The 21907-nt window shown below is 39.1% G+C and overlaps 1 protein-coding gene across 2 annotated transcripts in view; it reads left to right on the forward strand.

Annotated features, from left to right (window-relative positions):
• Window positions 1–21907, forward strand: part of brinp2 (bone morphogenetic protein/retinoic acid inducible neural-specific 2) — a 230807-nt gene that overhangs the window by 100690 nt on the left and 108210 nt on the right. For both annotated transcript variants that reach the window (XM_061732840.1, XM_061732841.1), the window contains one exon: window positions 14078–14530. In XM_061732840.1, the coding sequence (XP_061588824.1) occupies window positions 14145–14530 (386 nt within the window). In that variant the 5' untranslated portion in view covers window positions 14078–14144. The remainder of the gene's footprint in view (window positions 1–14077; window positions 14531–21907) is intronic.

A 21907-nucleotide genomic window follows, 5' to 3' on the forward strand; every position in this document is an offset into this window, starting at 1 on the left:
CTTCTTTTTGACTCTCATATTGTTATTTTGGCTGAATTAACAATTGATTTTACAAGTGCAGCCATGAATGCCTGATGACAGAACTCACCCAAAGCATGTAGTTTTAATAACCTATTTGTATAGTTATGTGAATAAAGTTCCAATGTGCTTCACCCAATTCCCCATCATAAGGAGCTTATATTGTATAAGGTAATGACACAGAACAGCTTAATGTTTTTCTAGTACGTTATTAACCTTCTCCTTATTTAGCATTGTTTCATAGGTCAAGCAAAGAAACTTCAGTGTGATTAAACTGTAGTGAAGCAGCTGTGTGGGAGAACACTGAATGAACATAAACGTGAGGATTTCTCAGAACAAACTCTCTTGACTCTTGACTGCCAGGCGGCCCACAGCCCTCCCCCTGCTAGCCACCATTTATTGATGAATGAGCTCTGGGGCTGCAATTACTTACCATGTGGAATAGGCTTTAAAAGGATAGCAAAACCCTTGCCAGTGTGAATGTGACCAATCGCCATAAAGTCCAGCTTATTTAATAAGAGATCGATTATCTCCTTGAAAGCGTGAACTAATAACACTTTTAATCAGCAGTAAATGAAAAGCAAATACAAATCAAATGTAATCATAAGATATTAGGGTTCAAATACATGTAATAAAGTCACAAAATTAAACATCAATCACTGATAAAAACAGAAATCAGACCTGATGAACTGAAGTAAGCCCAGATCATAATACTTCCTCCTCCAGGCTTTTACTGTATGGCACCATATGGACCCATCACCTTTTCATTCACTGCTCTTCCTCCTCTGATGCTCTCATTGCTCTGGAGCAAACCAAATCTAGATAAGCAAACTGCATCCTCTTTTCCCAATGTACAGGAGTCCAGTCTTTTTCCCCCCTAACAAAAAATCCTTCTGCGTTGTGTTGGACAGTTTGAACCGCAATTTTAGCTATCTCGATTGTGTCCTTAATTGTTTTGTTTGCACACTGATAATTGGACCCCTCTGAAACAAAGTAACATCTTTGCATGATCACAGCTTGTATTTCCTGATTGGGTTGGTTAAGGAACAAGATGTTACTCAAACACATCAGTTATGGCCCTTTTGCACTGGTACCACCTCAGCTCGGTTCTACCCGTTTTGCCCTTTTGCACTAGGGCTGAGATGGGTAGAGCCGCTCCAAGCCGATACTTTTTTCTGTAACCATTCTGGCCAGGTTCTATACGGGGCTGAGCAGGGACTATTTCCGACGTCATCACCCTCCGCGCCACTGATTGGTCGGGGGGCGGGGCCGTCAAACGTTTGAATCAGGAAGCGATTTGCGATTTTATTATACAGCACAAACGTCTGTTTGGTGATCCAACTCTGAGGTGCAGATGTTCATAAACCTGGTGGCTGTCGAGAAAATTAAAAAAGCGATGTAGACGGGCTGTTTTTTTCTCAGCCGCTCACGGCTCCAGCTGATTTCTCATCTGCGCCGACACAAACAAAGGTGCTGCGCAATCGAGTACGTCACAGCAGCTTCACCCCAACCCCCCCACTTCTCCCCTGGCTGTGGAAAAACACACGGGTGGAGCCGCGTCGAGCCGCGCCGAGCCGGGCTGAGGCGAGACTAGTGGAAAAGTGCCATTAGGGTCTAACTAATTGTTACCAGCTGAAATTTGACTGCATTACTTTTCAAGTGGGAGGCTTTAACTATTTTTATAAATCCAGGAATCCAGGTGTTGCCTTTTTTTTACGTTTTCTTTTTTGGGGCAAGCGGTGTGTAGTTTGAAAAATATGAATGAACTCATTGTTCTGTCTTCATGGAGTAGAATCAGTGTATCTGTGTAACTCTGCGTTTGAGTGTATGTGTGTAAATATCTAGTGCTATCTAGATGTCTTGTGGTTTTGTTTTGTATTTCATATTATATCATATCAGGGAGATTCTAATGGCTGGAAGAGACGATAGCAATGGTACATGACTTAAAAAAAAATCTAAGCATTTCTCCCATTGTTATTTAATTCCATCAATTAATGATTGTTACTGTCAACTAAGCATATTGGCTGATGGCGTATGTGACCACAAAACTAATTTATCAAGCACAATTAACCATCCCTGTAATCAGTGCTCTTGGTCACAAATACCAATATCAAAAGCAGTTCAGATACTATTGTGTGTTGCATTATAGAGACTTCTAACTAATGTGAGCACATCCCTTTGCCAGAAAATTGATCACAAATCAACCTTTAAACTGTCATGCAGTACTCCAATATCTATCAGCAGTGCAATAACAGAAGCCCATGCATAAAATCAGTCAGATAATTCAACTATGGATGAGCAACAAAGCTATTTCATGCTGCATGGATGCCTGATAATTAATTTATACTTAACTAGGGAGCTTCAACTATAATTTGAACATTCACCCACTCAGACTGCTGTGCATCTACAAAAGGTACAATAAGCTTGTTAATGGATTTGTTTTGTATTGAATTAGCCTCTAATTCTGGTATTGTTAGCAGTCAGCCTGTCCACTATTATGCATATCAGTCCACACTATTGTGACAGTGACATTGTTGCTAGTTGGTGCTTTTAGCAAAAGGCTTTTTTTCTCAGAGTATTTTTTGGAAACAATCATTACAGCTTCATTTAGAGCAGTGCTAATTGCATTGCTACACTATGAACCTTTGTGGCTAGACTGATAAGCATGAGGCCCAGTGGTCTCTCATTTCTTGCCCAACTGTTTGTCTTTCTGAACATTTTCTGGAGCTGTGGAAGATTCTGCTTGGAGCTTGTTAACAATGTTTTAGAGCTCCCACACTCAGACAGCATTGAGTATATATAGCATCAGCTTGGGGTGTTTCAGCAATTAGCAGTTATGCTGTTTTGATACCGCCGTGTATGCCTTGACATTTGAATTCTGCCATATAATTACTTCTTTGTAAGCATGCATACTGAAACGAAACTTCACTTTCTTTTGTTTTTCAGGCAGATGGCATTTAAAGGGTTGCCTCACTTTGCAAACTGTAAGACATTTAGACCGCGCCGCTAAAAATCTGGTACCTGGCCGACCTTTAGATAGGCATAAATCAAGAAGTTAAAATATCAGTTACCAGGTGATATATATGCCTTGCACCTTGTTCCTATACCTGCACGGCTTGTACAGACTTTAGATCCCAAATACATAATAAACTACAGATATGAGCACCACTTTTCAAAAAATGTTGGCTTCACTGCTGCCGATCTGCCGCATTGTTCATCTCTACATACCCTCTCCGACAATATAAAAACAGTAAAGAATTCATACCAGGATATGTTCTGTCTTTCTCTTCTTTAAGCTCTGTTTTGGCCTCCACTAATCCCCTTGAAAAGAGATCTTGATTTTTAGCTGCAATATACATTATCATATCGATTTAGTGGCACTAAGAAAAACAGCCACGAGTAGAGATTGTGGACATGTTAGAGAGGCTAGATTGAAATGGTTGAGATGCAGAAAGACAAGGTTAATACATTCTGTGAAAAATGGTGGACATGAGGCTGCCAGGCAGGAGTAAAAGAGGAAAACCAAATAAGAGGTCTGTGGATGTGGTGAAAGAGGATATGCAATTGGGTGGTGTGACAAAGGAAGATGGGTAAGATGGAAACAAATGGTCTGCTTGCAGCCCCCTTAAGGGAAAAGGTGAAAAAAGAAGAAATAGAAGTTAACGTGGTCACTAATTTTGTCTTTGGTGTTGAGCAGGCAATGCACAACCCAAACAAAGTGCTGAAAGGCTTTTTAAGGTAAGTGTAAAGGAAAAATAGAGCGACAAGTCAATACTTACGAGTATTCAAAGTCCAACTTTCAAGAGTATGCTCCAATAAATTTGAATGCGTTCATTGGTTACTTTAAAGATGTTCCATGTTGTATTCTTACATAGATAATATTTTTCTTCTTTACATAATTTCACCTATGATTTAGCATCAAAGAAATCTCTGACATGTCTTTTGAGTGACCACTCTTCATCATCACCATTACAAGGAGGAAATATTATACATGCAAAAGGTTATATTTGCATAAGTGACTCTCATGTATATTTCAAAAATAACCTCAGATTTGCTTATATTGCTGTGTGTAAGGTCGTAATTCGAGCACCCGGCCCCCCCCGGTCTTTTCAATTACCACAATTTGGTTTCTGCTGCTCCTGGCAGAATATCAACTAAAGCCCGGCTGACGCTGTGTGGACCTATTTAGAAAGTATTAGAGTCGCAAGCAGCTTATTAAAGGTGATGTTGCAGTATGCGTGTATGGCGTTTACGCTGAAGCCTGACTCAGGGGTAAGCAGCTTGTACAATTATCAGGCCCAAACTGTTTTTTGTTGTCGTTTTTTATTGGGGAGCTAACGAGAGGTGTGTTAATGCTGTAGGAACACGGATGGAACAAGGGATGGCTCTCAAAGAAGGAAGGGCAAAGACAAATCGTGCTCAATTTGAATTTTCTTTAAAGACGTTCACAACAAGCTCATATTGAAAACAAATAAATGCTTACCCAAATTTACAGACCGAATAGTTAGACTCAGAAAGCAAGGAATTCTATGGTAAGTTTGAGTGATATTATGACTTCACATTATAGAGTGCTGAACTGGAATTATGTTTTATCTGACACAAGTTGAGAGGCAAGAAACTCTTTACATGTCCAAATCTATTTCTATTTATGTCTGTTTTTGTCTTTTTTTGGACTATTGGGCAGGAACTGCATAAAACCCATAAAGTGAGATAACATGCAAATTCAAAGGTTCCAGAAGGCCAACATGTTCAAACTCAGAAATCTGAAGAAACACTGACAACCACAGCACCAACTCACCACCGTCCACTATCCAGTTTTTTGCTGTAAACGTTTTGTCTAATTGATTAATCTACAAATCATTTCAGTTAGAACCAGAGGAAATCACAAAGCTGCCATCGATAGTGAAAATCAATAGCCCGGACACAAATCTTTCCCCCTGCGGGCCTGATTAATCCAGCTTCGGCTTCCCACACTGTTTTAAAACAAGCAAGTCACAGCGCTAAAACAGGCTCTTAAAGCACAGCGTAAGCAAAAGCAGCCTTTTCCGAATTTTCTAACACCGGTGAGGGGGTGGTGTATGTGAGCTGGTTTGAAATGCCTTTCAGCAAAACGTCCTGCTGACAGGCTGTTGTTTTCTTAATTATCAGCTGGTAAAAATGTTAACAGAGGTATTGATGGGCCTTAATTGACCATATGGCTGCTTGTTTGTCTTGCTGGAAATTGGCCAGAGAACACACTGATAAGACATTTAGACGCACACTAACACACACGAATGTCATATGTACTGCACAGGAACATGACTCACACACACACACATATGAAGCTAACATGAGAAGTAATTTGTAGGGTTTCCAGCTCCCAACCATCGACCATCAGAGTGTGTCTCTGGACATTATTTCCGTTATACTGCACTCAGTATTGTTGCTGATGCTGCTGCTTAGTAATCCGTGTGTATCTTCGCACATGAAGGGGTTCCTACCACCTGCCTGTTCAAGACTGAGCCTCTAGGCATTGTTAGTCTGAGAAAAAAAAACAATTACATCTTACTAATTTCCACCCTTTAATCAGATGCACTTTAATGCCCCTTTTTATTGTTATCGCTTGATTAATGCAGCCACACGATTTAACCGCGGGTCACACTTACATTTAATCCTCAGTCATACTTCTTTTTTCCCAAGATCCTTAACAAGTTTTTGTTAACAGTTGAGGGAGCTCACAAATGGTGGAGCCGGGCTTCCTTTATTGTCTGCGGATTTCTTTCAAAGGCCTTTATGAATTATTGACGGCTACATGTAGGAGTTAGCTCGAGCACGATAATCAACCTTCCTCAGCTTTAATCATGTTTTTTTTTTTTCTCCAGTCTTAGGGTTTGTCAACAACCCTGCATCAATTCCCAGAAAGAGGGAGAAAAAAGAAATAGAAAAGACATGCTGGGGTTGAAAGCAAAGATCAGGGATGTGGTTCAGTGTGCTGCAGACAGCTTGCTAAGGTCTGTAAAAATAGATTCTGGTGCTGTTGTGTGGAGTCCAGTGAACCTTGGTTTAAATTGAGTGGGTAACACTTGGACTTGGATTTTGTTTTTAATTCTTTCCACTCGTCAGTGAATTACTTAAATCATGTCCTCAATCAGTCTTATATTACCAATATTACTAGTGTGTACTTTCTCAACCATGAGTCTAACTGTGATTCAGTTTATTTAGAGGATGATGCTAGAGAATTATATTGATGTGTTTTTATTTGAATTACTTTAACATTGCATTTACGTTAGCGCGAAGGATACGCGGCAGCTTACTGTGGGGTCTGCAGTGTCATGTCTCATTTGGCTCAACCTGAACAAGCCAGGAGAGCATCAGCTGGCTTTCCATTAGTATCCTGCTGTTGACCCCAGAGGTCCCAGCAACAGCCTGCCCATCAATAAAAGCTCTTGAAGTTATTTTTCTGATCTAGTTCACACTGTGATATCTTGTTTAGTCACAAGTAAACACATTTCTCATGTGAACAGATTTGTATTGGATAGGGCTATCTGCATGATTCAGTTAAGTTTCCACAAGTGTTGTATTTGACTCCATCTTTATCTTTGTGGTCATGGGCGTTATTGTAGTTCAGTTACTAACAAAAACCTTTAGATTTATATAAAAAGGCAAGAAGCAATGTTCTTGACAGCTGTGTCTACTTTTGAGGCTCTTACTCTATATTACTATGTCCAAGTCAGTGCAGTGATTTTTTTTTTGTTTGTTTTTATTTTATTTGAATGCATTCAGAACAGTGTAAATCATGCATTTATTTTCTTTCATTGCTCAGAATATATACAATGATCAGAAAGAAAGAGGAAAAACAAAGCTGTGTTAAATCTTCTTCGACCAGGAAAGAACAGTGATGATGCGTCGCAATGTGCTCCTTTTAAAGATGTTTCCCAGGCCTGTGTGTGTGTGTGTGTGTGTGTGTGTGTGTGTGTGTGTGTGTGTGTGTGTGTGTGTGTGTGTGTGTGTGTGTGTGTGTGTGTGTGTGTGTGTGTGTGTGTGTGTGTGTGTGTGTGTGTGTGTGTGTGTGTGTGTGTGTGTGTGTGTGTGTGTGTGTGGTAGAAATTGGTGGTGGATCCATTTTTTGTGTATTTATTTCATGGTACGGGTTTGATATTTATGGTTTAGTGTAAATATTAGCAAAGTTATTGTAAGCGTTTGTATATATTGAATAATACAAAAAGGGGGGTACTAATTAACCGGAGGCTGCTGTCTGCTTTTCATTAAATTTTTTTCAATACAATACAATACATAGGCGACAATAATAAGTTGCTAACTAGTGCATTCTCTCAGCAAGAGAATGTATAAAGAGTGCGTGGATTTCATCGTGAATCTTCGTGGAAAAAAAATTTTGCGTGCGTGCGTGCGTGCGTGCGTGCGTGCGTGCGTGCGTGCGTGCGTGCGTGCGTGCGTGGACTTGGTGGTGGATTAATTTTTTGTGTATTAATTTTATGGTACTGGTTGGATTTTTATGGTTTAGTGTAAATATTAGCAAAGTTATTGTAAGCGTTTGTATATATTGAATAATACAAAAAGGGGGGGTACTAATTGACCGAAGGCTGCTGTCTGCTTTTCATTTAATTTTTTTCAATACACAAATGTACACATGTATACACAAGTGTGTGTGTGTATATACAACCTCCAGATGATGACGATATTTGGAGTTTATATTTTCCAGCTCATAAATTGGAACAGTAAAAACAAATATGACTTAATATAGTATAGTCATATTTGAAGTCATATTTGTGACTTCAAATATATTACTATATATATATATATATATATATATATATATATAGACTATATTCCTGTTGGATAACCACTGACAGCATGTTAATCACCTTAAACATATAGCAATCACATTGTAGGCTGCAGCTAGAGTTCACAAATTCTATGAAAAAAAAACCCAACAACATGAAAATACAGACGCGAGTTCCCATTCATGCTCGTTGTTCACTTCCCTTTTCCTTCTCCTTTTCATCTGTATACATCTGTCCTTCCTTCTGCCATTCTCTCTTCACCCTCCCATTTGTCTCTATTTTCGGCGTGTTCTGATAGCATCAATCCTCCTGCACTCACCCAGCTCTCTCGCCCCCACACTCCGGCTCCGTCTCCCCCAGCCTTGGTGTTTCGGTGAGCGAGCCTGAAATTACAGGGGTGCAGGAGCAGGTGTGCGGCTGCTCGGCTATTGCTGCTGACTCGCATAAACGTTGAGAGGTTAGCAGTGAGCTGATGGGGTTCAGGAATACAGCTGGCCTCTAACGCTGATGGACCTCCACCAGCTCAAATCTCTGCCAAAGGCCCAGACCAGGTGCTTGGCAACACACACACACACACACACACACACACACACACACACACACACACACACACACACACACACACACACACACACACACATACAAATGCCAAATCTATTCCACCACACACATATGCATCGCCAGACGAATCATGAAACACATATGTGTGCCAGATCCAATAAGGATTCCAAGCTGCACTAATTCCCGCACACAGATCGCGAGCTGATGAACTCTGCCGCTGTTCTCTGCAGCGGAGAAATGAAGGTTGTAAATTTGTCTGACTCAGGACACAAGCTTCCCCAGATAATTTTCTGCCCTCCCGGGTGGAGCAGGACTTACTTGAATGAGTCAGGAGGTCAAAGCATTCTCACCTTAGCATTTGGCTCGGTTGCTCAGCAGCTGGCTGGGAACTTTACGCAGAAAGTTCTAGTGCATCCTCTGCAAGGGTTTTTGTCCCAGTTACACATCCCTCTGTCAATGTGTCTATCTTTGTTTTCCCCCCCTTCTCCTTACCAGCTTATCCCATGTTTCGCGTTTCCCTTTTTTCCCCTCTGTCTTGTGCAAACAGGGCACAACAGCTCTTTACCTGCTATGCCTAGTGGAGGTGATGGAAGAAAAAAAAAAATCCAATAAGCATAAGTCTTGGCTCCCCTCTACTCTGCCATCTCTGAGATGTTATTTAAGCGTGACACGTGGTCGATTTTCCCATTCCACCTGGATGGCCTCGCACCCCTGCTTGACCGCCCTCCTCTCTCTCCCTCCCGTCCAGTATGGATTTTAGATGACCATGCCGTCTTACCTTACCTTCTGCTCTCCCAGATTTGGTTAGGAGACGGATAAGTAGGAAAAGGCTGTGTGAATAATGCAAGGTGAACATTAAATGTCAAGGCTAAAAATTCAGAGTTTCTCTCTATTGTCTTGCTGGCATTCATGGCATGTTTTATTCATTTTATAATTATTGCTGGAGTCTTATATTCGAGGAAATCCTGGCAGATATTGTGAATGCTTCTTGTGAAACGAATCCTGTAAAGGAGTTTAAAGGGCAAAATAAGAGCAGAAACTTTGTTTTTCTTTTTCTGAATCACTGAGCATCCGAGAAGTAAATAGGAAGAACTTTGGAAAGACATACAAACATTTTATGTTCAATATTAAAGTCTTCCACAAAAAGTAACTAACACAGACAACAGTAGTTTCAGAGGAACACATTAGAGAACTTGGGAACTTGGATGTCTGACTGGATATTTGTCCAAACCAATTGTTTGCCTGTCAACAATGAGTCATCAAAAATAAAGTATTTTGCTATAAGCAGCACTTATGTAAGTATATTTTTGGAGAAAATATGATCGGCACTGATGAGGTCAGAGTAGTCATTAAACAACGTGTCAGTTTCGTATACATTTTGCCATTGTACAAGAAACAGCAAATGGGGAAGGGCAGGAAAGAATAAGGATTCATATATTTATTTATTAAATGAGGTTTACAATCTTTTGTGACAGTTTCAGGATGATTTACTTTGGTGCCTCTGCAAAAGTTTGTATTTGGGAACTAATTTCCCCATAAGAAATAAAGGAAACATGAATAATTGGTTTCAGCCTTGACAAAAGTACCTATTTTTTTGCTATTCAAGTAAAGGTTTATAATTTCTGTAGACTTGAATAAATAATTAATAAATAAATATATATATATATATATATATATATATATATATATATATATATATATATATATATATATATATATATATATATATATAATGTGTGTGTATGCGCATATATGTATATATTATATAAACACATATAATAAAACAGAAAGATAACAATGCAACACAAAATATGATTATAAAGTAAAATAACTATAAAATTCACTTTACCTTATTGGACAGTTTTCTTATTGAGGAGGGAGTGGGAAGAGGGCATGGGTTACCGTCACTATCACTGGCAAAGCAATAAAGCACCAAAAAAAGCACCAAAAAAGGCATGAAAGCACAGTCAAAGACCACGAGATATCTCCATTTTTGTGTTATCTGGTTTATAACGAGAGCAGAACTGAGCAAGGAAGCGGGTGAGAGCGACCCTGAGCCCCCACTAAATGCACACAACTGAGACAGTTCGCATGCAGACGGGTTCGTGAGTTGAACTTCCACTGTACAGACTTACAGTAATGCACTAAAGGTTTTAGCAGGCAGGACTGTTAAAATATTACTATAAAAATGTTCTTAAAAAAGTCATTTTCAGAGTTGCCTTGCTGTCAGTCGATCTGGTCTCACAGCAAAGAATACATTGATATTCAAAGTCTTTGTCTGAACAAGGTCTGATATTGAGAGGTGACGTGTTTCTGTGGCAGAAAATTTTGCCCTGACAGCACTTAACACAAGAAGGTGTTATATCACCAAAAATGATCACATTTTACACCAGCTTTAGCTCCGGGCAGGACAGTGCATGAAACAACAGCAGCATCCTATTAATCAAATTTCCATCCTGCTTTTGAGTGCTTGAATACGTTTGCTTGACAGATGACTTTGCTAATTGCCTTTTCAAACCACAGTAATCTCATGGTACAGTGAGTGAAAATTAAAAATGTACCACCCTGAGTATTGTATTTTTTTTTTCATGCCTTAGCCTGCATTTATCCACCTGAAATTAATTCTTTAATTTCTTTGTAAGTTACTCAGGGAATGCTTGGGATCCCAGTCCACTTAAAGCATCTTTTCTGCTACTTTACATATCAGTTCAGAAATTCTCCTTTGTCCCTAAAGACTCCTCTCAACAGTCCTTCTACAGCAGTCATTAACGATGAAATGAAGAGCAAACCTCAGCCCTTCTGAAGGGCTCTGTAAAGTCTTTTCAAAGTGGCACTGCCGAAATAGTGTTCATATAGTCTGTGTTTTTTTGGGTCGCCTAATGGAAGCGGGATGTGAAAGTTTGACGTTCGATGCTGTGAATTCACAGCCAGACTTTGGTGTGGCTTGTGCTGCTAACACAAGTCATATGTTTGGAACTACTTGATGACACACTTGTCCAAACACATGAATCACCAAGAAACTGAAAGGAACATCACTGTGTTATCACTTCATACATCACACACGAGAAGGGGCTGCTGGTGCAGACGCTGAGGTGTAACACTGTGCTCCGGAATAAACTTGCTGCTTCCAGGGGCACGCACACTGCAAAAACAGCCCCTCTAGACACAAACTTAAATCGTAAATCTACTCAAATTGTCATGTGTACAGGTTCACCTTCATATGTGTTGCCATTATCCTCCAGCAGAAGAAGTGTTTATTGCCCCAGAGGACAGATTCAGTCAGATTTCTCATTGGGTTAGAAGTAACCCATATGGTCAAGGGACAAAGAGAAAGAAAAAAGTCTGAAACCCTTGACCCCTGCATTGAGGTGTTGTGGTTACAGTTAAATTGAGAGACACTTTTCTAGTGGTGGTCAGGGTTGGAAATGAACTTCTTGCCATATCTGCCACACGTGGGTGGGTTTAAAAATCTACCTGTCACTTAATTTTTATCTATTCTTACCAGCCACATTTACCAGCATCATCTAAATGTGTATCATAAATAATGGGGGGAGAAAAATGGATGCTTTTTCTTAACACGCTTGGATGGGGCTCAAGGCGTTCAAGAAAGCTTCATCTTTAAAGCAGCACAACGTAACTTTCAGCTTTTCTGAGTTTGGCGGCATCTTGTGGACAAAATCGGTAGTGTTTTACCAGAAAGAACACTACGTTTCCCATGAGCACCAGCGCGTACTGCCGGAAAACTCCTGTCCCGTCGCTGCATTTGTTTTGATGAGAGAAGACAGGACGCTTTTCTGTTTCACCAAGTGAACAGAAGGAACGCAAAAAAAAGATGTTAAACTGCTGGAAAGGAACTGGAATTTACCGGGATACCTTAAACAAGGAAGCCAGGGAGCAGTATATGGAGAAAATAATGATTATTAACGGTCTGGATCCATATGAAATCCCTAAGAGATCCCTGAATCCCTGAAGAGCCATGTGTTTCAATACATTTGTATAATAGTACAACATACAGTACATGTTTTGTATCCCTCTTAATTCTCTTTTCTTTTTTTTTGACTGCTATATTATGTTGAAGAGGCGTGAGCAATATTTTTGTTTTCCTCGTGAGATTATTTTTTTCCTCTGCAGCTACAAATAGAGTTAATATTTTTTCCTCAACAAACTAGTTTTATCTGAAGATTGGGGTTAATTGCTCCGCAGAGAGCTGGCCAGCAACTGCGTTTAGCTGGAGAAGTGGGGAATAAAACCCGTGTTTTGATCCGACGCCCGTCTGTGTGAGTGTTTGTGGTTTAAGGCTGTTTATGGTTCTGCGTTAAATCGACGCAGAGCCTACGGCGTAGGGTACGCGGCGACACGCACCGTACGTTGCGCGTCGCCACGTACCCTACGCCGTGGGTCTGCGTCGATTTAACGCAGAACCATAAATCATGCTTTACTGTGTGTTTGGTCGTTACAGCCGCGATCCAAAGCGAGCCGACGGCTCTTTCACTCTTTTACTTTGTTATATCAGATACTTGGCCTGCGTGGTTCTGCCTCCGAGCAGGAAACCGGTGAAAAGTTAAACCATTAGGGTCTTTTCCCCACGTCTGTTATGTGGAGCTGCTGCAGCCATAACACAGCAACAGCTTCTGCGGAGCTCTGAGCTCCACGCCCCGCCCATTTTCGTCTCGACTGCGAATCGGGAAGGAGGGGGAAGTGACGTATGTGCCGTAAAGCAGTCAAAGTCGTAAAATTTGTAGTTTTTTAGTGTGGCAGGGTTCCTACCATGCTCCTCAAAGTTACATAGTGCCAGTGAAGGTGATACAGACTCCCTCAGACCATGACAGAGGTGTCATTAAACCTGTTGGAAGTTGATGTACCATCACAATGACTCTGGAAATATGATATTAAGGTGGAAAAGTTACGTAGTGTCGCTTTAATTATTATTAAAGTACTAACTGCAGAAGATTTTAATTTGTTAATTAAAGGGAGAAAAAAAATCCTCCTGTACCACAGGAACCTGTTGTGTCAGCTGTGAAATATCTGACCCACCACAACACCCACATTTGGTCAGTGGTTGGGGGTAATTTCCATCCTTGGCAGGGGCCCAACTCTGTGAATACAATAAATAGTTTATGTTCAAATTTCCTTTCATGTGTTCAACTTTGTATAATTATATGCAACATATGCAGGTGTGAAATCCTAACCAATCTTTATCCACACAGATTAAAATTAAGCTTGATTATATCTTGTCTTATAGCAGCTGCTATGAACACATCTGTAAAGAACCAATGAAAAGGGTTGCTTTGTTCTCTCTGGAATTTTGACCAAAACCGGTTTCATATTTTTCAGATAGACCTCATGTGATTTTTGTCAACTTTTGAGAAAAGGGGACAATAAAGTCTCTTTTGATGTCATTTGAAGATAATACATTTTCTTGGGGATGGGAAAAGAGAGACTTTTTTGAGTTCTCAATTAATTGAATGTGGGTATCGTAGTAATGATATTCAATTTAGAGAATACCTTTTATCCAACATTCCAACACATGCTGCTGTGACTGATGTGAACTGGGTAATTTCTGCTTTTAAAATCAAAATATGTGGACAGGGGTGTCTGTCACTGACAGCAAACTATGAATTATTCAAAATCCCGCTCTACAGTGACGTGCGTTTGAGCATTGTTATTGTGAAGATATAGTTTTGAAAGTAAAGTTAGTGTTTCTGTGTCTCTTTCAGGCCAGCAGGAGGTGACTGTCAGAAGAAATGCCTGTCCCAGGTGTCCTAGTAGATCACCACAGGGACCATGGCGACTCCTTGGCCAATGAGAAAAGAGAGGTGCTCCCATGGCTTTCCCAGCCTTGCTAGAAGGCCGGCCCCCTCCCTGATGCTCCTATGGTTGCCTTGGGTGTTGCTATGGCTGCCTTGGCCCACCCAGGCTGAACAAGCGGGCAGCGGCGGGCCCAGCGGGAAGGTCCTCCACGGTTCACTGTCGTCGCCGGCCTCCTCGTCATCCTCCTCGTCCTCCTCATCCCCTTCCAGCTCCACAGCATGGGGATTCAACACAAGGCAGAGTGGGGGGCAGCTGGACTGGCTGCTGTCAGAGAAGGGACCGTTCCACAGATGCCCAGAGTACACCGAGTTCAGAGAGAGGTTCCAGCAGGGATTTTCTACCAGATACAAGATTTACAGGTGAGAGTACTCTTCACCTCTATGTGTGTACGGGATGTTTTTCTGTGTAAGTTGGAGAATCTTGAACATAGGGCTGGGCGATATATCGAGATTTTAATATATATCGATATATTTTCAAACACGATATGGTACAAGACAATATCGTTTATATCGATTTAAAAAAAAAAAAAAAAAAAAAAAAATTTTTTTTTTTTTTAATGATTTTGATATAGCTTATTTTGTGACAAATTGACTTGAATGTTTTATTTGAGATTTGCACAAATGTTTTGTTATTTGCACAACTGGCAACCTCAGTGGAAAAGTCTGCCTGTTACTGTCTACATTGTATTAATTGCACAGTATATTTTAATTTAATTGTTATGCAGGAAAGGGATATTTGTTTTATTTTATTCCAGAAGCATTTTTATTCTATATATGCAGGCAGTTTATTTTTATTTCATTTGTTTTATACATTTGGGTATTGTGCAGACTTCTGTTAACAAAGGTACCTGTGTGACATTTGGCACGAGGCTTTGTATTAAAACTGTTTTTTTAAGGGTTTGCCCTAGAAAAAAATGAAGCTAACAGAGATGCTATGCTATAATGCTTTGGGGGAAACCCCAATTAAGGCACAGAAAAAATATCGAGATATATATCGAGTATCGCCATTTAGCTAGAAAATATCGAGATATGACTTTTGGTCCATATCGCCCAGCCCTACTTGAACAAAAAAAAAGACTGAGCTTTAAAAAAGTGCCATTTTCCCTCCAACTATTGATCCTCTACATCCTGTATCTGAGTCAAGATATCCGACTGTTCCTGTCAAGTGATGCATGCCGTTCATTTTACTTGTGTGACTTCTTAGGAAAACAAGTTACCTGACTCTACTTGCCACAGGATAGTCATCTTTGATCTCAGAGGAAAAGATAAAGGTTTTCATGTCGTTTTAGATCAAGACACATGAAAAGCTTCAGTAAGGCTTCATCTCTAAAATTATTTCAAACAACTAACTGCTAAGAATTGGAAAATGTCATTCGTGCTTCTATTATATCTTTTTTTTTTCACAATTTAGGTCAAACTCAGTTAATCCATTTATGCGTGTGGTACAATAAGCTTTGATACAGTCACATGAAAAAGATGCACACCCTCTTTTTAAAATTTTAAAAGTCAGGACCGAATAAAAAAAAAAAAGGAGAAGAGGATATGGTCCTTAAACTTTGTCATTTTTTACTCAAGGAAAGAGCTAAGAAAAATGCAGAACGAGAGCATAAAACCACAGACAGATTAAGATTACTTTATTGATTACGTTTTCTTTACTGATGTTCACGGGGGAAATTCAAAAGGAGACCAAAACAGAGATGTCTGGACTTAATATGTAGTTCCAAGTTTGCTGAAATCCAAACATCGTACATCAGGACCAAGACCACATCATGGGAGCTACTTGATTTATTCATTTGTTACATGTTACTTCTGCAAACGGCTTGGCTTCTGTTAAGTTAAAAATGACGTGATGTGTGATCCGAAGACGTATTTATCACAAACTGAGCACAATTAACTTTCTCAGCACAAACTGAGAGAGTTCGTTAAAGATGGATGAAGTTTGGGCAGTCAAATATTGACTGCAAATGTTAAAGTATGAGTGATAAAAGTGTGCAATAGTGGCCTCCTTTTTTCCTTCTTTTTATTAATGCTGCAGTGCATGACTCAAGAATTCAATCCAAAAGTTCTGTGGGAGAATATATAATGAAAAGCTGTTATCTTTTACCCCCCCCCCCACCCAAAAAAAAGATAGTACTCTTTTCAAACAGAATTCTTTGTGTAAAACTCTTGTGGCTGGATGAAAATGTAGCTTCTTCTTTATAGATGGTTTTCTCTGAGTGTGAGATTTTTGCAGCTGTTTTGAATTGAGATATTTTAATGATCTAATTTCGCCTAAATAAGCTGGGAGGAGAGGGGGTTGGCATGTTTTATGACGCTTCATTGGGGGGCTAAAATGACTACACCAACCTTATATATCTGTGTTTTATGTGGTTTTAAAATACATCCAGAAGATTAAAGTCAGACCACTAAATGCTCTTCACGTTGTGTATGAATGGATAAGAGGAACTATAAATTTTGAGTGGCAGGCACGATGGCGTGGTGGCTGCTTGTGTAGGCTGTGGATCAATCGTGTTTTTCTTCAGTCCCTCAGACTGTTTTCTCATTCACTCTCCTCTGATTCATGAGCTCTGTGGGATCAAAGTAAATGTCGTGCAGTCCTGAACTATTTGACTTAAAAGAGCATTTTATGAGCAGCCATTACAACTTGCGATATAACATCTACAGTGAACTCAAAAAAAGTCAACTTATGAAGAGTTGCATCACCAACCTCAGCAGCAAACCAAATGCAACTTAAGATAGTACAAAAGAAGAATTTTTAATTCCCTGGTTGAACTGTTTCTTGCATTCATTTGAGTTAAAAACTTTCCAAAGAGTTTATTACACTGAAAATAAATTGGTTCATATTTGAAAGGTTACACTCTGGGTTGGGCTTCATATATTATATGATAGTGTTAAGATGACTTCACTTTACCTACACCTACACTAAACTCTACCAACTAAGCAAACTCGCATTTGCTTAAAAGTAATAAAGATACCGAAAAATTCCAATTGAAGGTGCAGTTTAAAATTTAATCATTTGACATTAAAAGGAACAAAGAAAAAGAAAACAGTCACTCTTAAAAATTATTTTGTTTCACCAAGTATAAACCCAGGATAATTCTATTTTCTTTCACATCAAATTCATTTCATTTGCTCATAAGAACAACGAAAAATGCTCTTACCATTTTTATAAGGCGGTGAAAAAACTACGACAAATGTTGTTTTAAACAGTAGATGTAAAAGTTGAGTATAATGATGTTCGGTATATAAACAATATCTATGAAAGGCTGAGTCTTTGAGGAGTAAAGATGAGCAGAGGAGCTTTACTTTCCCAACAAATGTGTGAGAAAATAATTGGAATATTTAAAAACAAACTCTCTCAAAGAAAGATAAAAAGGGATTTCTATATTTCTCCTAGTTTCCAAACTAGACAGACTAGATGGCACTGCATCAAAAACCAGCATTCAGCAATAACTTATAGAAACATATGGAGAATAAAAAAATACAAATGCTACTAAAAACCTTATTATGTCAAAATAAGAGGCGACACTGAGGACAGTCGCTCACTGGAAACATGTATTTTAGTCAGACGACTCAGTCTGGACCAACCCCAATGAAAGACAGCCCGGTCTGTTATCAGCAACCAGTCCCAAAGCCACACTCGGTGATGCAGCTGTATCAGTGTCCTCACAGCAGCATCCTGGTGGCGCCAGCATTCTTTGTAGAAAACCACATTGACATTTTAGATCAACATGTGTTCCCTTCAAGACCACAACTTTTTCTACGATGTCCATGCATTTTTCATCAAGACAATGCAAGTATGCAAAGATTGGAGTCTCCACACGTTACGCAGGCATAGCTGAGGGAGAGGACGGCACAGGTACTGGACTGACCTGCCGTGCTCTGTCCTAAATAGAGCATGCATTGAGAAGTATGAAACAAAAGCACAACACCACTAGGGCTGTTCGATTAATCGATTTTAAATCGTAATCGCGATTATGTAATTAGAACGATGTTAAAATGTGAAAATCGTAAAATCGATTTTTCACTTTTTTTTTTTTATTTATTTTTTTTATTTTTTTTTATTTTTTTTTTAACCTTGTCTGCACATATTTTTTAAAACTTTTTTTCAGCTTATTTTACAGAGTTTTGCACTTTATTCATTCATTTTTGGTTTAATAAGAGCAAAGTTTGCACTTAAAGCCCAATGGGGCAAATGTTCAATAAAAAAACAGCATATTTGAAATAATTTCTTTGCCTTTTGTCAATTCACAAAATAATCGTAATCGAAAATCGGATTTTGAGAGAAAAAAATCGAGATTTTATTTTTGGGCAAAATCGAACAGCCCTAAACACCACTGTGCTTTTGCACCACTTAATATATGTATATTTTAATAGAATGTGATAAAATAACAACGGAAGTACCGTACATCATTGCATGATGTACTCAAACGGTTGTGAAATGGAACATTACAAAGTGTTAAAATCTTTACAGTCATGACATTTTTCATTTTCGTTTTGAATGTGTTGCAGGCCTAAAGTGCCAAAAAATAGATCATATAAAATTAAGTAGATTAGATTTCTGACCTCCACAATCCCCATTCAGATGTGTCCTTGCTCAAGACAACATTTATTCCAATCCCTTCATTGATATATAAGTGCATGTATGACAGGATAAACACCGTCTAAGACAAATTATAGAATAAGAAAGCGCTGCATGAATGTGTGTGTTACAAGGTGGATATGACATTCAGTGCCGAAATAGCAGGATTTAAAATTTAATGGAAAGGCACGTTTAACAACAACAAACAGTTTTCATGGGATCAAATCCTTCTGTTTGTAGTTTGTTCTCATTCAACCAAGACAATGTTCTCAAAAAAAGGACCAAACAGAAGTGTTTTCATGTCTTTATCCATCTCCATTCTTTCCTTTCTGCTTTTTCCACTTCTCTTCATTCTCCGTCCTCAGTTTGAATCACATGACAGTGTCACTTACAGATGAAGGGGGGAAGTGTGGTGTAAAACGACAGGTGAAGGTTATGCTACTTAAGTAGAAGATATGACTCCACTTTTAGCAGCAGGACACTTTTAGGGATTCACTTTCTCTTCACTTGTCAACTTTTGAGAGTCTTTGTGTTCCTTTGCCCATTTTTGGTGTCTTATTTATTTATTTTTCCCTCTTATTTATTTTTTTCCAGCATAGATGGTGAACAAACAGGTTAGCATTTACATAAACCATTTGCATTTGTGTCATGGAGCTGCTGCAGACTTTCCTCTGCTTTAGAAATCCAATACTTTCTCTCCAAAAGCAACCTGTGAGTCGTGGGGCTCAGATGGTTGCTTAATGTGGCCTTGGCAAGTAGTTTCTTAGAATTTTGCTGACTTTCTTCATGCAAACAGTCAACAATTTCCACAAGTGATCAATAATGTTCAGTATAAGCAGCTGATTATAGAAAATCATAGATGGAAGAGAAACATTTATGAATGAATGATTATATTTACAAATTGCTCTTTCCTTTTCAGTAAAATGGATTTCAGATATTTCAGCATTCTGTAGCAGTTCAACATATGGGGGTTAGAGATCATCTAGTTGTCAGAGCAATGATCAATTCTTTTTCTGAAGAAAGTGTAATGGAGTGGGCACTTTTTCCTTCACAAAGTAATAATAGTAATTTCTAGAGGGCATTCTGAATGTGAGTCTCTCAGACAGCTGAAGTTCATCTTGTGTTCCTCGTGAAATGTGCACTTCTCTTTGCATTAGCATTGTTCACATTTGCACTGTTTGCAAAACTGTCCTTTCTGCTTACCCAGATACGATCGTGTCATGATTCAGTCGTATGTAACAGTCCCGCTGCCTCCTCTCATCTCTCCTTCTCGCTATCAGTCATCCCATTCGTGTGTTTGTATGTGTGCTCTATGAATACAATCCTGCATTTCCTCTGTTGATTTTGTTTTTCCACCCTGCATGAAACAGTGTGCAATTCGGCCAAGGCTTCCTAAATATACCTCAAGAACACCAGAACCACTCCTTCTCATTTGAACGAAAAGCATCATGTTTATCCATTCTTTCATTTACTTAAAAATGAAACATGAAACATTTTCACTGTCTAATTAAAGAATTCTACTCATTGTTATTCAGAAAGGATTAATAAAAAAGTTTCATTTTCCAAAATCTAATCAGTAACATTGCATATAATGTGATGGGAACAACAAGTCAGTGAATTGATGGAAGAAGAAATTGAATGTCTCGGTTAAAATAAATAAATAACAGTGCAGTTAGACTGTATTTAAACATCTAAGTGCTGCCGGTGATATAAACTTTTACAGTACGTCAGTAGAAAAGGAAACCTGCGGTGAGTCACCTAATAAACATTGGGACTGCATAAAAATTGCACTTCCTCCTTATTTCTTCTTGTACCCTTGTGACCTCACTAACACTAATGTCTGATTATCATTCAGGAAAATAAATGCTGGCAGGCTTTTTTATGTATTAACAAGTAAAATCGTCTGCCCTCATTAGCTTTTAAACAGGGGTAATGGAGTTCTAGTCACATTTTTCCTGTCTAAGATTAATCTGCTAAGTCCTTTAATCTCATCATTGCATAACTTACATCAACCGTTAACAGCCTTAAACAAGCTGGGAAAGCAGCACTGGTTGAGGTCATGACATCTGTAGATTCCCGTGGGTTTAACCATTGTCTGTGGAGGATGTGCTCTGTGAACAAATCCCAGTCCAACCCCTCATCAGATAATTGTAAGCAGAGGGCTGTTCTCATCAACAGGTGTCCAAGTAAGGACCGCCCACCACTCAGCCAAAAGGCTGTCATTTGCAATCGCTTGTAACTTGAAACGAAGGGCAGTGAGTGTACCTGAATTTCGCTATGCATGCTGATGGCAAACAATTAACTTAATGCTTTCATGTCACAACAATAAATGTTAATCACCGACAGAGCTCGAAAAACACAATCCAATCTTTCAGGGTGACCCTAACAAAGTAGTTGGATCATTGGCTTGTCTGTCAGACTTTTTCTGCAGTGAAAATGCGCTGGCCATTCACGTGCTCTGAAGGTGTGGCGTGACTTTAGTGGCTGGTCTGAAGGAAGGGGGTTGTACTTTGAAGACTTTTTAAACTCTTTTGGCTTATTTCCAACATTGCCTACCCAGCCTTTAAATGTCCAGCTTGAGCAGTTTGCGTAGCAGACAAGTCAGCAGTTACAATATTTCCCCCGCATTTCAATGTCTGCTGACGTGACTTGGACTTAAATTTCACTTCACTCGCATATTAGGTAATTTTATTTAAGGGAATAAAACCTAAAACTTAATAACTCATATTCACTTTGTTAATTTGGTTGGTATTTTTGCATTTCAATCTTGTAATGTACTGTTAATTCATGAGCCAGCAGCTCTATTGAGCAATCACCATTTCACATAACAGACCTGTGGTCAAACAATATTACTGGTAAATTTACAATTTAGTTAGCTCAAGAAATACATGCTTCGTATTTTGTAGAATACTGTGACACAATGTAATAGTGAGATTTAGTTTAGAATATAAATAAAGACCACACATCTTTAAAGCAACTGTTAGTGTAAATTTATACTTCATTACGTTTTCAGACATGCATATTGTCACCATGTACTCATATAAACTTTGTACCGATTAACTGCTCCAACTGCATCACCCCCATCTTTTGCTCTTTGTTAGATGCTGCAGGAGACAGGACCAAACTGAATCAATCACCCTAACCTAACCACCTAC

The sequence above is a fragment of the Cololabis saira genome, chromosome 10 (assembly GCF_033807715.1).
Source record: "Cololabis saira isolate AMF1-May2022 chromosome 10, fColSai1.1, whole genome shotgun sequence".
Classification (NCBI taxonomy): Eukaryota; Metazoa; Chordata; class Actinopteri; order Beloniformes; family Belonidae; genus Cololabis; species Cololabis saira.